The 24,114-nt window shown below is 39.0% G+C and overlaps 2 protein-coding genes across 3 annotated transcripts in view; both read right to left on the reverse strand.

Annotated features, from left to right (window-relative positions):
* Nucleotides 1-704: 704 nt before the first annotated feature.
* kcmf1 (potassium channel modulatory factor 1) lies at nucleotides 705-10,965 on the reverse strand. Of its 2 annotated transcripts, none has more exons than XM_046066768.1 (7): nucleotides 10,723-10,965; nucleotides 8,753-8,920; nucleotides 8,351-8,490; nucleotides 4,896-4,997; nucleotides 4,585-4,768; nucleotides 2,388-2,682; nucleotides 705-1,451 (listed from the first exon to the last, which is right to left on the reverse strand). In XM_046066768.1, exons 1-7 carry the CDS (start codon nucleotides 10,736-10,738, stop codon nucleotides 1,187-1,189), a joined length of 1,170 nt encoding a protein of 389 aa, XP_045922724.1. In that variant the 5' UTR covers nucleotides 10,739-10,965; the 3' UTR covers nucleotides 705-1,186. The 2 variants fall into 2 exon arrangements, with proteins under 2 accessions (XP_045922724.1, XP_045922725.1); XM_046066769.1 differs by lacking the exon at nucleotides 10,723-10,965 and adding an exon at nucleotides 9,503-10,469.
* Nucleotides 10,966-13,728: 2,763 nt separating this feature from the next.
* The window catches only part of itga1 (integrin, alpha 1), a 53,280-nt gene continuing 42,894 nt past the window's right edge, over nucleotides 13,729-24,114 (reverse strand). The window contains exons 18-30 of the mRNA XM_046066819.1: nucleotides 22,581-22,691; nucleotides 19,816-19,892; nucleotides 19,169-19,295; nucleotides 19,000-19,077; nucleotides 18,813-18,889; nucleotides 18,534-18,623; nucleotides 18,296-18,398; nucleotides 18,022-18,138; nucleotides 17,842-17,940; nucleotides 17,197-17,301; nucleotides 16,918-17,013; nucleotides 16,716-16,829; nucleotides 13,729-15,933 (exon numbers count right to left, since the gene is read on the reverse strand). Coding sequence (XP_045922775.1) covers nucleotides 15,877-15,933; nucleotides 16,716-16,829; nucleotides 16,918-17,013; nucleotides 17,197-17,301; nucleotides 17,842-17,940; nucleotides 18,022-18,138; nucleotides 18,296-18,398; nucleotides 18,534-18,623; nucleotides 18,813-18,889; nucleotides 19,000-19,077; nucleotides 19,169-19,295; nucleotides 19,816-19,892; nucleotides 22,581-22,691 — 1,251 coding nt within the window. The 3' untranslated portion in view covers nucleotides 13,729-15,876. The remainder of the gene's footprint in view (nucleotides 15,934-16,715; nucleotides 16,830-16,917; nucleotides 17,014-17,196; nucleotides 17,302-17,841; nucleotides 17,941-18,021; nucleotides 18,139-18,295; nucleotides 18,399-18,533; nucleotides 18,624-18,812; nucleotides 18,890-18,999; nucleotides 19,078-19,168; nucleotides 19,296-19,815; nucleotides 19,893-22,580; nucleotides 22,692-24,114) is intronic.

Genomic DNA, 24,114 nt, shown 5'->3' on the forward strand with positions numbered 1-24,114 from the left:
ATAGAAAGTGCTAACCTTAGCAGAAAAAAATAAGAATGCCTTCTCTTAAGAAAAACAAAACTTCTTTGTGTCTCAAGCTCCTGTTACCCAGCAAAGAAATTCATACAAGATGTTTAAAGCACGTGGCCGGACACTGGGCCTGTATATAAGCAGAGTGAATACCAGAAAAGTGTGAAAGAGCAATGGATATACTGTAGTTGGGCATCTGTACATCTATAAATTATAAAGTATACTGTGCCTAAACAGCTTATCACTAAACATTAACATCTAAGAAAAAGCTCTCTTTTCTTCTGTTCCTAGTATTCATCTGATGCACGTAGCCGTGGTTCTGTTGCTGTTAGCACAGCTTTCCACATATTCAGACAGAGAAAAGGCATTCAGGAGCTGTGTGCACACACCCATGCTCACACACACACACACACACACACACACACACACACACACAGCATTTCTTCAGAAGCTACTGCGGAATCCAATTGTTTTTTTCTTCATTGTATCTCCTCAAAGAAAACCTAACAAAATATATTGTTAGTGTTAAATTTACACGTCATTTTGGTAAATTACTAAAGAAATTTGCAATACTTAACCTGGTTTGATATAACCATTTAAAAACAGTTGAAAGCTTTGGGATATTAAAAAAACAAAATAATTTAATGACCTTGTCATTAAAAGTCATGCACGCTGCAAATAACTGCATGCAGTAGTTATGGTAACCCATCCAAGCACTTTTTATTTATTAATAGTCATAAACACACAGCAGCTTCATCAGAGGAGCCTATGCCCTCTTGACTTGTGAATGTGGAGTATTTATATGGAGCCATTTGCATGTCACAGGAAGCAAAGGTCTGCCACAGCTGCCTGTAACATTTACCTGATAAAGAAAAGAAAAGTTATGTGGATTGATTATCAACTTCATATATATTTTATATATATTTATATATTTCTCTTCTCTCGTTCGCTCACTCAGTTGCTATTGCGCACTCGCACATTTATCCCACTTGCTCTCATTTATTTTTGTTTACAATGTAACAAAACTGGTGACAGGCCTGAAATTACAATCACCAAAAACAAACTCAGAAAATAGAGGAAGGAGAAAGGAGAGTGAGGCCAGGGAGGACTGCTGCTGTTTGCTGCCCATCACTGACAGTTGCAGCAGAGAGGACACAGTCTGCTTGATGCCCGGACATCAAAGAGGAGGCGGCGGAGGCTCCTTCCCCGTAGAGCTGAGCTCTCTAAGCTGGAGGTTCTCCAACGCCACATCTAAAGGCATGATATCCACACAGCCCATGGCTCCAAAGTCGGCGAAGTCTCGGCGCTCTTCCTCATCGGAAGAAGAGCTCTCTTCGTGCATCAGTGTGGACAAAAGCAGCTCCTGGACAAACAGGCTGCGGTCTGCGCGCTCTCCTTCAAGGTACTGCCGCTCTGCTTCGGACATCTTAGGTTCATTCAACCTGGGCAAAATAATAAACATTCAGTTTAAATGAAATTATAAGGTAAACATTTCTATTTAATGTTTTCCATCCTAAATATAAAGGGAGCAACAGAGAGGGAACATAAAGCTGCTAAATTTCCTGTGCTGAGTTGTGACTTCAGAGTTACGAAAACAGAGGAACTGCTAATTATACTGTTACAAGAACTATGAATGTTTTCCAAGTTCTCATATTGGGGTCAGCTTTTTGTCCATCTGTAACTTGGACATTCTTACACATTTACCAAAGAAAACTACATTACATTGTACTTTGCAATTAAATTAAATGTGTCACCTTGAAATGATAAGGCTGGTGATATTCTTGATTTTTCTTTCTGTCAACAAATACAATGAAAAGACCAAAACCAATAAAGAATTGATCCTTCTGACAAGTGCTGTGTGTGTGTGTGTGTATCCAAAGCCTGATATAGTTCATTCATACATTAGTGAGCCACACTGTAGCACTGGGTGACATGTTGCTTCATTAAGATGAACATGGGCACTGCAGTTTATTTTGAGTCAATAAACACCGTCCTGCTGCAGTAAATACTGGCTACCGCATTAAATCCATAGCTGAAAATAGTCCCCAATAAATGCTCTGTTTTATCTGTTTGAGCGACATTTGCTACAAACTACATGCCTAGCTGTTTCAAGAAATTATTTAGCCTTTCATAAAAAACCTAAGTATATATTCGTGGCCTGTTTTGGCTTTGGGGCTGAGAGTAGGGTAGTCAGAAAATACTGAGATCTGAACCAACGTATCATTGGTTCTGATCTTTGAGTGGGATGTGTTGACAAATACAGAATATCACCAACCTTATTATTTAAGATCAACAGAGTAACTTACGAACAGAACCATAAAAAGAACCATAAGAAGATGCAGATTACAATATAAAAACAACCGACTGGCCAAACTCACCGTGCTAATAGGAACTGGGAGCTGTGGGACGAGGATGAGGGATTGCTTTCACCCACGGTGGCAGTGTTGGCAGTTCCTGTGTTGGATGGAGGGTTGGTGGCGCCAGAGTTGCCTGGGTTATTGCTGCGTCGCGTTGCGTGGCGGCCCGTCTCCACTTGCTGTCGTGCTGCCTGAGCCTGCTGCCGCTCCAATTGCAGTTGCATCTGGAGCTGCTGGAGCTGGGAGGCTGAAGGCCCTGATGAATTTATTTGCCCCCCCGCCGCACGCCGCACACCTGACAGCTGAGACAACAACTCTGCAGGAGACAAAAACAGGCTTCACTGTCGGCTGTTTCTAAATAAGTCATGATTTCAAAAGACAACCCTGAAGATACCTGTAAGAAGATATAAAGAACATCAAGGACTGTCAGGACTATGAATAGCTATTAGGGGTTTGGTTGACATTTGTTCTTATTTTTCTGATGAGGAAAGAAAAGATTAGAGATCATAAAATTTAAAAATGACTTGAAAATATTCCTGACTATTAATACTAGATTCAATCCTGGCAAATATGCCAAAAAGTCATGTGATTTCAACACAGACTTAATAAAACAGTCATTTTTGGGTGAAGATAAATACGTGTATAAGAGTAGATGTTTTGAGATGTTATGAGACGACAGTCAATTTATAAAACATGACAACTATGCTGTTAAATATAGATACACACATACAAACTAAATTCCATATAAAAGCCTCTTGGCCTTAACAAGAGTTTAATATTACGGTGGCCCCTAAGGAGAAGGCATACAAAAGCAAAAGCACAAACACTGAGGGAAATGGCTCCAAATCTAAAAATGCTACAAGCTGTAAAATTCATACCAAAGTGGAAACATTAAGACTTATTTGCTTTTTCACTTATGTGTGTATTATAAAACTTTTAGCATTTCTGGACTTGGAGCAGATTCCCTTAATGTATCCGTTTGTGCTTTTAATGTGTTTTGTCCTTAGGGGCCACTGTAAAGCATTCCCTGGATGGTAAACAATTAGTTTTTAGCTAAAGTTAAACTTGTTGCTTAGCTGAGAAAAAAAACGCCATTTTGGATAATAGGGTTATTTTGATTGTATTGTTAAATTAATGAGACTACTCAACCTGACCATGAAAACATAATGCACTCCACATCATAGTGATGAGATAAAAATAAGCGTACTATTATATTTTTATTGTAATCATAATCCCAAAGTGTGGTGATTTCTGTATGCTCAAAGGTTTAATAAAAAATGCTGGCATTAGGGCTGTCATGATAACTGCAAAACTGAAGTACGGCGTCATTGGTCAAGCCCACCGCAGAGGATGGCAAGCATTGCAACAACCGCAATGTTCATACTTTACACTTCAGTGAGCTAATAAATTAGCGTTTCAAAAGTTCCACAATAACAAGCTCTGTAACGGTTCAAGAACGGACCGCTATGGCCTGTACGTGACCTGACTTCAAACTCGGGAGTGTTTAGTGTTGTTTTACTGTTTATTTTAAAGGTTAGCTAACTTTGCGTTTAGCATATTGCGCGGCTAATGTGGCTAGCAGGCTCGGCAATGTTTGACTAACGTAATCCTGAGGGACAGTTGAGAGAAACTGAACGGTAAGCCTCATTTGAAGCTTAAACTAACGAGCATAGTGTGTTGGATGCCTGCAACACACTGCCTGTTGATGCAGCTGTTTTTCATGTCATGCCGATGCTTTTTAGTAATCGATTTAATCGTTTCAGACCTAATAGACATGCCCTGAAGGTAACGATATAGCTAACGTTACGTGTGAGAAAGACACTGTCAAACTGCAAAAATGAGTTTGCTTGGCAATGTTGTTGACTAGCACGCAGCAGCTAGCTTGCTCTGCAGTGAGGTGAGATCCACAGACACTCTTACTATGCTATATGGCACCAAATTACTTCATTGCTGAATAATGCAATAATACCGCACACCGGGCTGTTGAGGACACAAGTTATCTACGCAAAGAAAATATTTGACCAATTTGGATACAAATTCACCAAAGCCTAAGTGAAACCCTTCACCTGTAGATTGTAAATGAATGCTCATCAGTCGCACACTGCAGAGGTTTTGATGGTATAAAATTATTTTTTACTAGCAGAGGGTACTAGTGAAGGATCCAACCCACCTATGTGAGCAGTATAACCTGTAGAGCACACCAACTCCTCATTATTACCTGCAATTGGGTCCATTGCCTCTCTGTTACTGGGTGTGTACGTGGAGCTCTGTGATGAAGAGGATGAAAGTCCCCCTGTGGAGCCACTAGTAAAGTGCATATTTGTCCGTCGTGCTCTGGGTCCGCCCAGTCCTCGTCCAGGGTGGAACATCCTGCGTACATGTCGAACACTGCTGGACTCATCGTAAAAAGGGACTGTTAAGGGTAAATGCAGTGATGTAACGCAATGTATCAAGATTTTGTGGACATATAAACAATATATACAAACATCTTTATGTAGCCACTAGTGTTTGGAGACACTGAAAGGATATTAAATCTCTTGGCGCTCTGTGTTCAAGTGTAAGGTGAGCTGTAAAGTCATCTGTGACATGGTTGGGGTCCCCTCCTGGCAAGGCAGCACATATTGGACAGATCTGAAACAAGAGGGAGGTCATGTCACTTTTAGTCAGGTTTTACCCCGTTCAAATGTGTTAGTGTGCAGCCTCATAACAAGTGGCACGTCTGAGAGTAGCTACTCGACACTCATTAAATGTTTATACTACTGAGCTGTTTACATATACCCAATTAAGTAAGTTAAAGGAGTTCTCCACTGAGTTAGCACCTGGGCAACTTCAAAGCAGCAGAACCTGGGATATAATCTTTTTTATTTCTCAAGTTATTTGTGTCAAAAACTGGTGAGATCATTATAGGCAAGTCATGCCACTCGGCAGCCATCTTGGTAACGCCTCCAGGCAGTTATTTTGGACTAACAAGACCATTCAGACCCTATCTGAATGGGGAGAGAGCCAGAACTGGTCTTTCAGCAGTCATAATAACTGCATGCATAAAATCAACAGCAAAATCTGATAAAAATAGCTGGGAAAAAAGTTTGATGACTTTGCCCCAAAATAAGGTTTAAAATGCATTTTTCCGCAACGGTTTTACTCCTACTACGTATGCGCAGTAGTAGTGACGCATGTGTAGTGGAACCGCACAATTGGCTAAAATGTTTCCTGCCTTGGCTGTTAAAAGCAGATGATTGGCTTTCTAGCGGGAGGGTAGGATAACCGCCATCTTTGGCGTTACAGGCTTTCCCTATAGAGGTGTATTGAGGATGCTTTAATCTTCTTTTATCTCCTCTACAAAAACTTTCTGGTTACGCTAGTAGCACCTAATGTAGCATCAAGCCTCAAGCATATATAAGGAGCAGGCTACTGGTAAGCTCACTTGCAAATCACTTCAATTTTTTTTGATTCAAACTTGTAGTCTTTAGCAGTGACATCACTGGAGACTATTTATCAAATACACACACCTCTCTCTGGAGCCATTTGAGGCTTTATAAACTTTTTCCCCCATATATGCAGTTGTACTCCCCAAAACCTGTTAACAAACTAGGGAAAATGATCATTTTTACATAATTATTCTCATTTTATTTGAAAACCATTAAGATAACTTATGGTGTGATTTTTGCAGGAATCTGTACCAAACAAAAATATGTTCTTAAGTCTCTAGAATATGATGTGTAGGCAAGAACATCTCTGCAGCATGACAATATTTAATTTCAAAGTGATATTTTGACAACCATTTCACCTTTAACAAATATTTCGCCTCCTTTGATTTCAAAACTGCAGTAGGCCATATTGCGATTTCAATAAAATTTCAATAAATTCTTCAGCCCTAGTTAATACAGAACATTTCACCATAAATAAGCCCCCACAATTACTAAATATCACATTCTCTTGCTTGCAGAGCCTGTATACACCAGTGTCTATTGTGCATCAAATTCTCAATATAGCAGCCCAGTAAATGACATCCTGCCAGCAACAGGTTAACACTTCCTCTTTCACTGCTGTGTTGTTTGTTGGCACCGTTTGTTTTTGTCTTTTAATATCTATAAGACAAGGATGGAATTGTTGTACATTTTCCTCATTGTCAATGAATCCCACTGAAAGACTAAACCAACATTCAGCTGACTTACTAACAAGTGTTGGCTGTGCAGCCAATCGCTCCACAGAGCCTGTATCACAGCCCACACGTACCAGTTTCTATTGTGTATAAATTCTCAATATAACACCGCTGTGAATGACATCCTGTACATTAATTGCCATATACATACAACAGGTTAACACTTCCTCTTTCACTGCCGTCTTGTTTCTGTTGGCAACGTTATTTTTTTTTTCATAGATGAACCAAAAAACAAAAACTATCTAAAAGACAAGGATGGTAATTTTGTACATTTTCCTCATGGTCAATGCATCCCATTGACATTCAACTGACCTAGTAGCAAGTATTGCCTGTGTAGCCAGTCCTTGATATGCCTTATCATCTGTGCCATAGAGGTCCATTGTTGTCTAAAAACTATTAAAAGCATATGAATGAGCCACATTGTTGCACGGGGTGACATGTTTCTTCTTTACAATGAACACGGGCACTGTATTTTCAGTCAATCACAAATACACCATCCTGCTGCTGTAAATACTCATTAGTGCACCAAACGTGCATTAATCCACAGCTGAAAATAGTCCCAAACAAATGCACCATTTACTCATATTAACATTTGTTAAGACCTACATCGTTCAGCTGTTTTAGGATATTACTTAGCTGTTCTAAAAAGTGAAACTATATATTAATTTGCGTTTTTTTGTTGTTGTTGCATCCTTACAAATGGCCTTGAGGCTGAGTGACAGACATGGGTGGGTTGTAAAGTACTGAGAGATGGAAAAACTTAATAACTGGACTTCGTTGAAAATAATTAAAGTACAGAATAGCGCCAACCTTATTAATCAAAGCCCCTCCCTTTTACACCATGACACTTTTCTATTCATAGTTTTCAGTTACGTGACATGCGCGGTGACCTGGAGGGCAAAAAACAGAGCAAGACAGCGGCTCACACTGAACTCCCTCGTAGAGACGCCACAAATCTGTTAAATTTTATTTGGATCACCTCTCAACTCATGAAAAAGGTAGATATGGAAACAAACTGCAAGTGTTGGGCACTTGCGATCCTTAAACAGCACCAGCTGATGAATTTCCGCCATTAAAAACCGCCAGGTCCCTGCTAGCACACGACTGTGGTAATGTTTACATTTACCTTGTAGGGAATCCCTCACCTAACAGCTCAGGCTTGTCTCCTCGTCAATTAGTGCATCCGAAAGCACGACGGCCATCCAGCATTTTAGCAACGCAAAAAGTAACATACTCAGAGTAGTAACAGTAACAGTAAAAGTAACAGTGTATCACTTGCTTCCTGGTTGGTGTGCAGCGGAAAATAATGTCTTTTTTGTCCTCCAAGGGAGCGTTTTCTTTGGAATGTGACATCACATGAAAATTATGAACTGGACCACTTTTTGGCTCTACCTGTGGGCTACAAAGCTCTTTTTTTCCCTATCACTCCTCAGACAGTCCAACACACTACCTGCCAGTCCGCCAGGTAGGTCTCAGTACTGTCAGCAGCGCCCTTGCTTTGCTCACTTTATTCGGCAGTGGAAAACACTCATGAAAGTTCTGATTTGACAACAAGTAATCCATAAATATCCTCTGAGTGTACATTCTGGGAAGTCATTTTAGCTGACTGAAGTGCAGCGCTGACTGCAGTGATGCCAACAGACTACATTAAAAAAAAAAGTCTCCATCTAATGACTTCAATATACAGTAGGTCAGTAGATGTCAGAAGTAAATTAGGCTGCTGGAGCTGCTTACAGCTACAAAAACAATTTGGAAGTATAAGTGCACAAAATTACAGTTCAAAATCTGTACATTTATCCCTTAATGTGTGCAGTATACTCACCACTTCGGTGGAAGTCTCTGCATGTTCAGAGGTGACATGCTCTTGTAGGGACGTCTCTGTGAAGCCCATCCTGCCACAGTAAGGACATGTGAATGACTGGGGTTGCTCTACTGAAAAAGTGTCTCCTCCATAATACAGATCTGCAAAAACAGAGCAAACAGAGCAACCGTTATTGTCAATCAATATTTTAATTATTTACACAAACATAAGAGCATCAGCACAATTTTACACTCAACAAAATGCCATTAATCATGAGAGAAAACGTGACGAATGATTTGTAATCACACAGTAGGCCTTCAGTGAAGTCATAAAATATAATAATCATGGCACTACACAGGCATGATAAATTTGTGTATGATCAGTAAGCCACACAACTTTCTGTCTGGGCTTTCAGGTCCTTACCATAGTCTACCCTGGTTAATATACACTGCATGGGGTGCTCTGTGGTGTGTCTTGTTGTTGTGGCTCCGCTCTCGTAGCACGATGCGCACAGGTCGTAATCGTAGCAAATTAAACACTTGAACCGTCTTCCTCTAAAGTTCCCTTTTAAACATGCATCACAGCTCACACCTGCAAAAGAGAAATGAAAAATGGTACGTCAAACACGTGCACCTGGCAATAAAGTTACAAATTCCTTATAAATGCGTCTGCAAGACTGACTGTGAGAAAGCAATCTCTCTCTGTAGGCCAGTCTCACTCACATAAGCATGTGCTTTGGAGTGGCACCAACCCACAAGTGGCAGCGATGAAGAACTCTAGCATTCCAGTGAACTTCACAAGCAAGGTCTCACAGAGGCATGCCACAAACATATGACGCATCTGAAAGCTCCCTTCATTACAGCTTTTGTTACTCATTTATAGCACTGTCCACATGTTTTTCGGATAGCATATTGCTATTTATATTCATCTAGAGCAACACTAAATTAGTCAAGAGAAAGATAATGTCAGACATTTCTTATATTCTCCAAACAGCTTATTACTACATGCCATTATATTAAATATTATTGCATCTGCTTGTCCACACTTTACTAAATGATTACAGTGAAGAAATATTCAAGCACTGGCTTACTACTCTACAGGCTCAGACAGTTATTTTCTATGACACATCAAAGTTATCATTACACACAATATTCCAACTCCTGCCTCACTTACATTTCCTTTGAAGGGAAAAAAACAAAAAAAACGCCTTATTTGGCAAACGTTGAATAGTAGGTACACAAGTATTGAGGGAATTTCCTCTGTTGGGACTGATCTGACATCTTGCAACAAAAAGCTTCAAAGTACAGAGAAATTATCCACAAAAGGTAACATTTACTAACCAAACCCAGGCCTGAACAAACAAACCAACTGGTCTGGCAATAGCAAGTATCAGCTCTAAGTGTTGATAATGGTTGGTCTGACAGGTATTAGTACCACCTGACTGCCTGGAAGATCAGTGTGTGTCCTCACGGCAGAGTCGAACTAGCCTGCCCACTCGGGACAATTTAACAAGTAACGTTAACGCTAACGTTATCTTTGTTGTCCTACTTTAAACAGGGTAAAGCAAATTACTAAATCATTTTACTTTGCCCTGTTGGGGCTATTTAACTGTGTTATGCTAATGTTTGAAATCCAGAACAGCAACTTCTGAGGTGATTAAACAAGATACAGCTGCTACAACTAACGTTATAACTGAGGCACACTTACAGTCCCATCTGGTTTGCAGTTAACATACCGTAACTTAACTCTAGCTAGCAAGTAGCCTGCCAGTTAGCTAACTTGGTGATTGGTTTATGGTCTAAGGCCTCAGACTTTCTGTCTTCTTCTTGATGACAGTGCATTCGCTAACAACATTAGGTTAACGTTATGTGACCAGACGGGACAGTATGGCGCTAACATTACAGCAACGGGTTCTTCAACTAACACGTTACCCAAAATGTAAGCAAAATACGATAATATCTGTATTATGAAATATCACAGTGCACGGCTAATGGGTTTATAAGCGCAAGTATAAGCAACATAAAGTCCCAGCTACACCAAAGACTCCTTATGTTAGCATGCATTAGCCTGCTCGCTAGCTCAGCTAACGTAAGGTAACGCAGAACCTAGCAACGGCTAACTGCTAAGCTCCGCAATGTTGCCGTATCATTGCGAACAGGTAAAGAGAAGTTGTGACCGTTTGCCCCAAATTAGCAGACACCAGAGATATAGGTTCACCAGAGATGCTGATAGCAAGTATGCGTGTGGGTACAAGCCTGAAAACGAGCCGGGATATCCGCAACACCCCCCCCCCTCTTGACTTGACTAAGCACTTAGCAAAGCTAGCTTAAGAGCTAGCAGCTCAGGTAATGTAGCCACCAACTAAGGCGCAGCGGACCTGTTTATCAACTCACCCTCATGTCGGGACATCCTACAAACAGTGACACAGCCCCTCCTTGGGCTCCACAGCTCCGTTAACGGGGAAACACAGCCTTGTAGATACTAAACTGAAAAAAAGCCTTCACCCTCGCTTCTTTTTTCGAGCAAGATGGATCCGACAGCAGCTTACAGTTTGTTCTGTTTCCCCTCCCAGTGTCACTTATCGCGAAATGCTGCGGGTGAACACCAGGCGGCGCTCTCCGACGTGAAATCACTCTCGGGCCGTAAACTCGGTAGTGTGGGGAATCACTGCCCTCATCTTGGCCTCGCAGGAATCTCACCTTCAGCAATGGGACGCTTTCACTGAGAAAACCTCATCCAGTGAGGGAAGAAGTTTTGGGATCATTTACTTAAGTTAAAGTAGCCTAATAAGAAGAACATTTGAAAATACTCCTTTATAATATTACTATTATTAAGTATACGGAGCCAAGTAAACTGCAAAATGTAGCCTACTAGGCCTATACAGGCTAATGATATTTTATCAGTGGAAAGCAGTATATTTACTCAAGTACTGTAGGCCTAGTTAAGTACAATTTTGAGTAGCCTACTTGCATTTTGTTCATTAAGAGGAGGTAGTGGTGTACAGCAGATAAACACATACTATTGAACCAGTATATAAATAAAAACATTTCAAAGCAAAAAGTAAAAAGCATAAGGGCCAGCGAGAAGAATAAACACCATATGTTTCACAAATATAATAATAAAAAGAAAACTGGACTCAAACTGTCTGAGTGGGTACAAATGCTGAATATAAAATAATGATGATTAACTTTTCCAGTAAGTACTTTTTCTGTTTCAAGGACCAACATGTATTCTCTCTATTAACTCTCCAGATATCTTATCACTTATTTTAAAAACTCTGGTCAAAATGTTTTTCCTTTTTAATTTTTCACCAGCAAAATACTTTAAATAGTAAAATTACTCATGCAGATAAATGGCCCCTGTCAACATTATTATATATTATATTATTGGATTATTGTTATTATTGATGCATTATTGCATAAGTAGCATTTTAATGTAGTAGCTGCATGGTGGAAGTGCACTTTATATACTATTTATAAATCATTAATGGATTCAATTTTCTCAGTTGATGTTTTGTTTGTAAACTCTTAGTCTTCAAAGTGACTATAACTGTCAAATAAATGTAGTGGAGTAAAAAGAACAATATTTCTCTCTGAAATGGAGTACAGTAGAGAAAAGTGTAAAAGAGAATATAGTGGAAATGCTAAAGTAAAATACTTCAGAATCTTCAAAATTGTACAGAAGTAGGCTACACCACTCTCCTCAGCCACTATTTAACCTAAACATCCCTAATAAACCTTTTAAGTATATCTATATGCCAACTGGTTAATATTTTAATGGAAAAAAACAAAAAAAGAAAGACAAGCTTAAGCACATATTTTTTATTATTTAATGCAAGTTTACAGTTTACAGAGGAAGAAAGGGTACAGCAATTTAAGAGGACATAAATAGCAAAAAGTTTTTAAGAGGACAAAAATAGCAAAAAAGGATGTGATGCAAATTTTCAGCTGCAAGACAAATTAAACTGGAATGACATGGGAATAATCTATCATCTGAAACAACCTTTGTAAAATTGAAAAGTGCTCACGCAGAACAGGAGCAATGAATAAACTGTCTGTAATAACAAACCAACTCTTTATTCATCACCAACAGAACCATTTATGGTATGTACAATAAACCACACAGACGAAACAAAGTAAATTGTTACTAATTGTTTTTTGATGAGTGACTTCAATGATTAATTTATTATCAACTGTGGTGGAAGAAGTTTTCAGAACTTTGATTTAAGTAAAGGTTACAATACCACAGTGTACAACTATACTATTACAAGTAACAGTCCTGCATTCAAGTAAAAGTACAAAAGTATTAGCAGACTACTCATAATTCAAATTTATATATTATAAATTATATTTCATATATTATAATACCTGACTATAATTAATGATATACTGATGTTGAAGCTGTTAAAGGTGGAGCCATTTTTTATTTCTTATCCTGCTGGATTGTTTCACTTATAATTGTTAAAGAATATTCTTAGAGGGCTTAACTGACGTAACAAGAAGAAGGTAAGACAGGTTGGAGTCATTAGCTGACCCTACGTCTGTTCGCTGACCTTCCAGCTCTAGTTATTTCTCTCATCTAACTGTCCTTGTTAGGGATACGACAGTTAGACTGATAAGGTAAAGACAGTAGCTCAGGCGTCAGGCTTGCAGATATCCGTGTTCTTTTGGAATCTTACGAGGTTGAGTTTTACAAGAATGTTTATAATAACTTACTGAGTCCACAGATTAGAGTACGACTCATGGAGAGTAATAGATTCCAATATGATGTAGCATAGATAGATTGATTGATTTGTTGTTCTAGGTTAAGGCTAGTTAAAGATGACCTAATCGAGAAACCTACAGGCACTAGGTGGAAGAGAGAAACATAAATGGCACTGTATCTCCTTGGCCGGGCTCAATAAGCCACGCTATGTTAAGTCTTCATCAGTCTCCCCAAAACTTCTTCACACCTGAACCTGGCTCACAATAATATTTCAACAATAATAATCTGTTATAATTTGTTAATAGATTTATATTTTGTATTTATAATCTAAATCTGCAAAGTGAGTAGTAACTCAAGGTATCAAATAAATGTAGTGGAGTAAAAATACACAATATTTCCTTGAAATATAGTGGAGTAGAGGTCGAGAGTAGCATAAAATGGAAGTACCTCAAAAGTGTAGTACAGTACTAGTAAAAGTATATAGTTACATTCCATCAACTAACTGATTAACACACTAATCATGTCACTGTTGGCTAATGTAGTCAGTTTACTCTTTTGATGTAAGGATAATTGTCAGGAGTTAGAGATAAATGTATTGATTTGCATTTAATTGGCACAACTAACAACAGCTCTGTATACATTCTGATTTAAAAAAAAAAGATGTACTGTCTAAACAAAAGCAAAAGATCAAGTACTTCTTTCCTTAAAAGTCTTTATTTTTGTACATAAGATTCATTTCTGTACTGATGAGGAGGCATACAATCTTACAAACCAGTGCATTACAATGAAGACTTCACAGCAGTGTAGAAGGCTGGGGTGGAGCTCACAACTCTCACTTTGTGCCTTTGTGCCTCACCCTTTTTCAGGAGTTAAGAAAGGGTAACGTGAGAGAAAAGAATACGAGGCCACCTCAAGTGAACAAAGACAGACTTGTGACTCCACCCTCGTGCATAAGCCTGATGTAGCCATACAATCTTAAAATGACTAAGTTACACATTCTGTACATACAATTTATTACATGTGCTTCATGTCAAGAGTGGAGAGTCAGCGCTGAGGAGTATTTAAATATTCCAAAGCTGCCTCTCTTTCTTGTTCTTGCTGTCTTCCCTGGTTTATTGTCTGACAGTAAGGGAAAAAGTCAAGAAAGAGGCAGAAACCCAGTCCCTCCAATATAAAATATAATCTCTTTTTAACATATTGTGTAGCTGTGCAACTTCTGAAAACAAAAACAAGACAAAAATTTTGTAATAACTTTGTAAGGTACTGTGTACCGCATATGGGGTGACATTGAGCCTACGGTATGCTAATGCTTTGTGTACATGTTGTAGCTTGTCTGCACTACAAACCACCGACCAATTAATCCCATATACCATATGGCAACTGCTGGTGAATGGTGACACATATATTTCTACATAGGAAGAAATTAAAAAGGTTTGAATCAGTTAGTCGCATCTTCTTTCAATGATATTAAAGCCTCGGCATTCAAAACACCGGTCTTTCACCAGGCTTGAAACATCAATTTCAATCAAATAAACCCAAGTAGTGGAAACAAACCCTCATCTTCAGAACAGAATAACTATTCTTTTATTTTCTCATCAAAATATAATATTTACATATTTGCATCAGCTTTGAAATTGTGGGGTAGGCCAGATAATGTTATTTTAAATGTTAAATGTTAATGTCTTCATTCATGATACTTGTAGCACCTGAGCAAAATCATTTTCTCTGATCACAAAAAAAAGATTTATGCATAACATCTCTTAAATTACATGAATTATAGCGAACAACAGAATTATGTACATTTTAAGCATTTACTTATATACACAGTACAATCAGAGTTTTGGTTTTGGTTTTTCTTTCTGTATCCCTCAGTCACCATGGTGACACTAATTACATTTAACATCGGAGTTGTGACAAGATCTTTTTTAGTTTTTGAATGGTTTAACAAAGATTAAAGTATAAAAAAAAAATAAAAAGGAACAGACTGCACTTTTGCTTAAAATAATGCTTTTGTTCAGCTCAGTGTCTTTGGCCAACATTTTGAATTTGAGGATGTGCCATGTTACATTGTTAAAATTCAGCAAAAATACCAAACCAAAAAAAATTCTATAAAATGCTTAAGGATACAGTGTTTCATAAAACTAATCAAGCACTTGAGTTTTAAAACAAGAGTTTACGCTATCAGACAGACCGCTCCAACACATGTAAAGCAAATAGACCTTTGGAAATTGTTGCTGTAATGACATAGAAAGTGTGTGAAAAACCTGAGTACTTTGTCCTCTAAAGCTGGAGTGCAGCTGTTGTAGCTCTGAAGGGTTTGTAACACTACTGTATGTAATACAGATTTATTCTATTTGCCAACATATGCCTGTTAAGTGATGTTTTTTTTCCTCCTCCCTGGCTCCTCTTCTTGAACTGCTTGACCTGACTTGATGTATTCTGTATGTCTGCAAGAAAAACTCTGATCTAGAACAAATAGTGTATGCAAAAACTTCATAACAAGGTATAGAGTGGGGGCCAATGACTTCATACAGTTAAAAGAAATCACTCTCTGTTGATGTGACCATCTAAATAGCCTCAGTGTTGTAACCTAGTGCTCCTCAAAGGACAAGGTTTGGGAAGTATTTGCAAACATTATCTGACCCATGTGTGAGTAGGACACAGTCAATGGTAACTGTGTTTTCGAGATCGCTGTGTCGTAGCACTGAGGTTTCTGTGGGTCTTATGGCATCTCCTCCGTCTGTCCGACTGCCTGTTTAAAAGTCTGCCTGTCACTTTGTGCAACCTGTTGGCTCTGGAAGCAGTCGGTCACAGAGCTGCTTGCTGTTGGATGTTTGGATACCTCAGTCCATAATTTCCTCCTTTGCGTAGTCCCTGGATTTTCTCTTGAAGAAGCCCATCTGAAGGAGCGGAAAGCTCAGTTACAAAACAACAGATACTCTATACGAATGTGATCGTTCACTGTCTAATAGTAAAGGAATAGTTCAGTATTTAGAGAAATATGCTGATTCCTCTTTTTGTTGAGACTTAATGTAGATGAGAAGATCGATATCTTATCTGTCTGTGAAATATGAAGCTACAGCCAGCAGCTGTTTAGCTCAGCATGAAGACTGGAAACGAAGAAACAACTAGCCCAGAGACTCTGTCCAAAAATAAAACGCTAATCAACAAATTATATCCGCTTTGTTTAACCCTTAAAAAACATTAGTGCTTAGTTAGTTAGTTAATTAGTTTTTTTCAGTGGGGGGTTATGTATTTGTTTATATTTATTTTGCTTTTAGTTAAACCTCAGTCTCCCAAAAGCTCATGGCTGGGAACACATAACCCCTGCATAAAACCACAAATTCTAGCAATCACACTTTTTGTATTGATTAAGCAAACAAGATATAACATGTTAATGAGTGGGAGTCAGAGGTGCTGGTAGAGTAAGGTTAGCTGTGTCCACTCTTTGTGATAAGCTAAGCTAACCATCTCCTGGTTGTAGCTTCATATTTAACACAGAGACATGAAAGTGGTATAGATATTCTCAAGTGACTGCAAGAAAGCAAATTCCCTTAATTCCCATCCCAAAATGTTGAACTACATATTGTATATTCCTTTGGATCTGCAGTGACAAGCTGCCACAGATGGTATCTGAAGATTTGAAATACTCTATGCTGCAGTCTTACTCAGGCAATATTACCTTCCAGAGAGCGAAGATGACAAGAGCTAAGATCAGCAGTCCTATCAGGATGCTGATGATGATGATCCAAATAGGGATTCCTCCTAAGGTCTCCTTCGAAACCTGGATCTTCACCTGATTAGCACACACATGCAGAACGTAAATGTACGCGTACAGTACATGCAAACACACAATACCAAAACTTACACTTGGTATTACTTACAGTTCTGGTCTTGTCACTGCTGCTCAGTTCAAACAGGTCTGTGTTTTTGATCCCCAGCGTGGCATTCACCAACATGTACAGGCTGTTGAACTCTCCCTGTAAGATAAATTTCCTTTAAATGAATAAATGTAAATGTAAATGTAAATGTTTGCTTTCCTGTCCATACATCAGTCAGATAGCTGTTAGTCAATCTGTAATTTATTCAAATGACAAACCAAACAACAGAGGGAGGCAAGAGTAGCCAAAAATAATCCCACCCATGTGTCACCTCAAACCTACCTTGATGAACGTAGGTTTCCACACTCTGAATGTGACGTTGACCTGACCGGTCGTAGCCTCGGGGATGGAGCAGCTGAATGAAACACATTTAAGGTTTTCACAGCTCTGTGGGGCAAATCAAACACACACGGTAAGACAGGAGCACACACACAAGGAAATGTTTCATAAAGGTGGCTCAGAAGTAAATCAGTTTCAAAAAGCCATCTCTGAGCTAATGAGATAAGAGTAAGTCAAGTATGGTTAATATATTTTTTTATTTTGTGTTTACTGATTTTGAAAAACAGACCTGACACGACAAGCACTAACATCAATTGTGGGTTGAAAACCTGTGTGGGTATTGTGAATTTACATTGTATAATAAGTGCTAAAAATAAACATTTACATGCTTGAAAAAAGCTTTGAACCATCAAATAGGTAATCAATAGGATAATTAACATTTTCTATAAACTAAAGAATCAACTATGGGTCAAAGTCGCCTGAAAACTAACCTGTCCAGGACCAGGTTAGTCTGGATGGACCTGTTTCTGTGGTAATTTAGGTGAATTACTGAATTAAGTCTGGTTTCACTTGTAAGTTGGCTTTATAATAAACCCCTCAGATAGGCAGTCTTTTGAAAATACATACACAAAGAGCCACTTCACTCACCAGTAGGAAAACACTGAGTGTTTCTTTGTTTATACTGGTAATTTCAACCTTCGGGTTAATTTTGAGAGGGTTGATCAAATCAGCGGTGTCACATTTCACCTGGAGGGAAAGGAGAGGCAGATATGAAGGTGGGTCTGTCTGTTCAGATACACTCGCATGTCCACAGGTGTGTGTATGTACCTTTGGGCTGGTGGCGACATGGGTCAGGTACAGCAATCTGTTCTTCCGAGGAGACAGATCAGGATACATCACTGTAAGGTCAAGGGGCGGAGTCACCATATCACCTGACTTCTCCACCTGAAGAGGTGGAAGATTGAGAGGTAGAGTGAAATAGAGACGAGGCAGGATTGGCATCCATACATTAATATACTGTACCATATCTGGACTACCAAACATCTGCATGCAGCTATATAATATATGCTTATATTAACAAATCTCTGTCAGGGGATATTACCGTGTAGCTGATATTGACCTCCTCTCCAATGATTTTGGTGTCATTGAATACAGTGGAATACTGTTCACCCTCCTTTACTTCAATGTGTTCATCCAGAGGACGCCTAGAGGATTTTTTAAACAGATCATATTAGATTTAGATTTTTCCCTTCCCAATAACAGCTTCAGATACAGACAAGACAATGTCAATACAATGAGGCAGAGAGCGCACATGATCAGTAAGGAGTGCAACCACTCACACTGAGAATATGAGTCCAGCTTCATACTTCACAGGGATGGAGATTTGTACCGCATTGTCGTACAGAGTAGAATCCAGCTCTTCACTGTCACTGTGAAATTTAAAAAACGCATTTGTACAATTCTAATGCACAGTGTGTAAAATGTATGTGAAAATCTTGACATTTGCACTTGGCTGATCACAAACAGAAACAAAATAATTTTAAGGTACACAGCTGATAGATAGATAGATAGATAGATAGATAGATAGATAGATAGATGTGTAGTGCTGATTGCCTCACCTTGTAGCTGTCACAATGATTTGGATTAACCCCTGAACATGTTTGGGATTTACCTCAAATTTCACTTTAAACGTTTCCTGTGAATATGAGAGTAGAGAATAGATATTAAAAATAAACATATTGTACAGGTAGTATGTAGGCTGGATTCTGCACAGGTCAGATGAATGTTACGTGTGCTGAAATGTACCTCTTTATTTCTTCCCAAGAAAGGGTATCCAACGGCACATTCCACTTTTGTGAGATTTAGAGTGCATGCCTTCTCCGGCTGATAACACAAAATAAAACATGCGTCATCACACACGTCTCAAACAATACACACTAGAATGATGTAGACAGAGGAGTATTAGAAATCTCACCTCTACTTTAACATAGTTGATGTTCGGTGTGAAGCTGAGGGTGACTTTAGTGTTGTATGCGTTGTCTTTGCTGTTTCTAATGTTGATGTTGACTTCAATCTTGTCTTTGTTTGCTTTGATTTTCATTCTGGAAAAGCAAATGAAAGCTGTCAGCGTGCATGGTTGTGATGCACATATCTCCCCACAAGGGTGCAGTCTTGCACTGGAAGGATTTGCTTCTAATGCCAACTGCTTTGTGAGGGATATTATAACTAAGATATAGTACATGATGATATACAACAACTATAACAAATTGTGTCTTAAGACAATATATGCCCATAAGTCAATTGAAAGAGTAATTGTTCCCCCTGTCCACAATGGCCGTGAAGAGATCCCTTCCTAATGCAATTCCAATGTACGCTTTCTGTGCAAAATGCATCTGTCAGCTGTCACACTCTTTTTAATATGAAATTCCCTCTTTGTTGACTATCCCTTCTATTGCACACTTTCTGGCTAACTTATGGGATCTCTTTATGCCCGGTATGGATAGGAGAGGAACAATTACATTGACCAATAACTCTTTCAATGTAAATATGGTTATGCTAGCACTGTTTTAAGACAGACTTGAAAAAAGTGTGAACATGTCCTTTAAAGCTAATTCCACTTACTTTTTTACACTAGGCTCTGCTTTGAGAGAGAGGTCAGCAATGCACTTGTCATCGTTTCCACAGTCCACTAAAGGAATCTACAGGATAGAGATGTACATTTTCAAGAAGTAAAGAAGAAGTGAAACCGTAAAGTCCCTACCCCGGCCACCCCAAGCCAAAAATACATTAATCTTTATCTTTATATTAATATTTATTGTTATTTCGCTTTGCAGAATTACATATGTGCAAAGTTTGACACCGCTGTTATCAAATTCATTTGCTACAGCGGGTACGTTTCTCTGTGAGCACTTAAAACAAAGTTTGAGAAGCAGAAGTATGAGCATGATTACTTTTGAGGCCAATCGTGGTCCAGTATGCAACTTACAACTTACTCCGGGGCACATAAATTGACAATGGACTTTTCAGTGAAGTAGGGACATCTTGTATCCATTAGTTTAACTTTTAAAATGAACAATAAGTCTGAGCCAAGACTGATAACTTGCTTGGTCTCACTGTAAAACTGAACCCAGCTAGTATGTATATTTTTGGTTATGAAGATACTGTTGTTAAATAGGAGTATATTTTGAGCATAAACTTGTGTTGATGTAGTTTTTCCATATGAAAGGTTGTCGAACATATCAGAAAAACAAATAGTTCTTATACATATGGAAACCGTTTTAACTAATATTAGAAATCATTTTTAAGTTAAGCCTTTAAAGTACATGAATTTTTCAGTGGTGAACTTATAGTTAACTTTTAATATAACCGTGATGAAATGTTTTATTTAACATGTACATACATAAGAGGCTGAGGGTCTCTCTCTCTCCATACATACATACATACACACATATATATACACACACACACACACACACACAAATATATATATATATAATATAAATAATTACACGTGTGTGTATATATATATACACACACGTGTAATTATTTATATTGGGTACATAGACTCTGTTGCCAATTTGTTCACCTAGGTACACCTAGCTAAAACTAATGCCGTCTAATACAACAATCCTGCAATAAACCCAATCTCCTTGAAGGTTATAATGTTAAGTTCACGCTGAAACTGTTTTAGAGAAGCATTGATTCAACTGTATGGTAAGTTTGGAGGCTGCAGTTTGTGGTGCTGTGGAGCTGTATTGCATTAGACTGACAGGTGTTTCTATTATTTTGTCTAGCCAATTTATATCAATGAGGATGGACTAAATTCCTACTTCTCACTGTTATTTAATTTGTATAATCTACATCCTTATGAATGTGATGTGCTTATTAATGGAAGAAGTCTATGTCCTATGAAGAATTTTTAACTATTAATTGAACTTTTTTTGTGGAAAAACAACATCAAACGCAAGTTCATATTCAAAGCAGAATATCAATTAACAATTTTGGAAGAGACTTTTAATCACTGGAAGAACAATAAGATCTTCAGAAGCTCCTCTATGAAAATGAGCAGAGAAATGTGAATTAAAATAGGCTTCTGTTGCTGTGTATTTGTTTGTACCACTGACTAGAAGGGTGCATTCAGATGAACTTAATTTCCTTTGCCTTTTCCCCCAGGGTGTTTGGGGGGTCACAGTCAAATTTGTTCCCATTCTTAATGCTCTCCCACTGGACTGTTAAGATCAACAGTGTCTGTTCTCCCAAGAAAGGACGAGAAACTGGAACATCATATCCTGCACAATATCAAAAGAAAACCTGCAGCTTCCGTTTGATGACTTCCCCCTTTCTATGCGTGTGTCCCGTCTCTTCCTTTCAATAACAATACCAGGAGAGGTCTAAACAACACTTCCTTACTTTGGTACTTGGTCTGATGCTGATAGCTGTAGCATCAGACACTGAGGGAGTCAGGAAGTGTCGGGAGGAGGTAGTGTTGGGTATTTCACAAACCCAGGCTTTAAAGGGAAACGTTGGTATTTTTCAACCTAGACCTTATTTTCCCATGTTCTGAGTACTCAGGTTCAAATACTCTGAATAGGGGTGACCATTGTGTTCAATGGCTTCATCCACATTGTCGCAATCAGCTAATTATTCAGCCATTCAAGCTATTCTCTCTGTACAAAACAAACTCTTCGTTTCCACTGTTGTCCTACTGTAATAAGTCACCTGTCATGTAATTGCAGAACGAGACTTCTCCTTCAGTGAGACTTAGTTAGACAAAACAACAAAGAGAGCAGATCAAGTGAAAGGTAAAGAAAAGCGTTTTATTTCTCTGCAGGGTCATTTCCACAATGTTGTTAGATGCTTATAATAAGAATCTGAGCCTGTCAGTGGCAAAAACAAGCACAAACTTACTGGGCATACATCGACAGTGTGCTATTGCCCAGAAGGATTACATTGCAGCCTGTTTCGCTGCAGGCTGCAGCGCACCAATTTCAAAAATTGTTGTCCCTGTCAGTCACTTTTCCTCTTTATCTGGACTCATCAGTCATTGCAACAGTTATCTGGAAACCCTCTTGTTAGAACAACTATGCATGTGGGAGTGTGGGAAGACTCTCCTGACTGTTGAAACACTAATGCAGTCTTGGGGAAACACTGAAGGATGGCAGTCAGCTGTTGCAGATGTTAATGTACTGTGACAGCAGCAGTTTGGTGCCAGGCAAGCACACCCTACTTCTAACTCTTGGATTAAAGAGACAGACAGATGGAGAATGTTTAAGATGAGGTTCAAATCCTTCCTGTCTATTACTCCAAATCTTCTGCTTACTGTTATTTGGCAGTTACTACTTAAAGTGCTGAGAGAGACTCTTATAAGTGATATAAAAAAGCCTTACTGTCTTATTGATGGATCTGGGAAGGTTTTCATCCAGGACGGGGCCTTGGTTCTCATCAGTTAGTCCAAACTCCAAAGACACCATGAGAGGGTCTCGGAAGTCCAGCCGGGCCTGTCAAGGAAAAGGAGATAGGTAGAGCACAACAGAGGAGGGTGAGGAGAAGGAGGGAGGGGAATAAGAGTTGGAGGAGGACAGAGACAGTGAGAAAGAATCCATGAAGGACTTCAATATCCTACACACCCATGGTCCACCCACACATGTTTTCACTTGTTTGGCTGACTGGACCTCTACTCAGGACTGTGGGTACGTTACCAGACCCTGACTGATTGTCTTATTTTGTTCAAGTCGTATCATTCAGACCGTAATTCTGAGCAACCAAGTCAGAAAAAAAGGTCTACATCAGCCTCTATGTTGTAATTCTAATTTCTACCATAATACCAACAACTTGCTTTGCGCGGCTTTCTTTGAATGAACCTCCAACCTGTCCGAGCTTCACCTTCCACCTGGGCACCATCCATTCTGCGCTGGACACCAAAATACCACACAGATGAGCAAAGCCAATATGGCAAATAGGGCCCTAAACATCTTCAGCCAATCTAGATGGCCTGTAAGGCTCTATTATGAGTTAAATGCTAAAATTGGCATGATAACATAACATAAATAAATTATGGAAACATGAAGATACCATTTGACAGAAATATTGCATGTATAAACCTGAACAGTGTTGTATTGGCATGGTAAGGCACAAATAGGTCTTTCTTGAGCCTGTGTCCAATTTTGATTAAACAAGAGAAAGAGTATAACACGAGGAACATTATTCAGGTTTGGGTCTGGTCCATCTTGGACTCAGGTAAGATGCGTTTGTGTCCGTTTCAAAGTGTATGACGCTTGGAGACCTACGCCCTGGACTATGTGGGAAGTTTCAGCATAAACTGGCACACTAGAACAGAGCAGGTATTCATGCTCGGCATACACAGCAACAACAGCTGTTACCACTGATTAGTTCCTCTGTCTCTTGCCTAGGGGAAGCTAATCAGAGAAATCCATTGCTGCTGTAAGCGGCTGGAATAAGAAATGTAAAATGTCACATTGCTGGAGACCGATTAAGTTTACAGTAGTAGGTGTAGTTGTACAAAGGTTTCCGCTGTGATGAACAGTCTGCGATGTGCTTGATGGGCCCCGTGTTGAAATCTTCCTTGACCTGGAAAGTCACTTTGTCACATATTCAAACCACCTAATTCACCCTCATTCTTTCTTTCATTTTTCTCATTCTCTCCCCTTCTCTCCAACTCTCAAAGTGCTTGCAGATAATTTATCGCTCAGAGCAGCACGGGGTTGTTCTCGGCATGCTTTGATCAGGACGGGTCTGTTTCATGTTAGAATCATGTTCTTCCTGCTCTGCAAAAGTCCTGTCACAGCTTTGTCCTGTCTCCTTTCTGGCTCAAAACACATTTACATGTCCAATAAGCCTAAAATATAACATTCAGGAATGAAGGAATGAACGTCACACAAACTGAAGGCATCCAGTTGATCT

Source organism: Micropterus dolomieu, linkage group LG13 (assembly GCF_021292245.1).
Source record: "Micropterus dolomieu isolate WLL.071019.BEF.003 ecotype Adirondacks linkage group LG13, ASM2129224v1, whole genome shotgun sequence".
Classification (NCBI taxonomy): Eukaryota; Metazoa; Chordata; class Actinopteri; order Centrarchiformes; family Centrarchidae; genus Micropterus; species Micropterus dolomieu.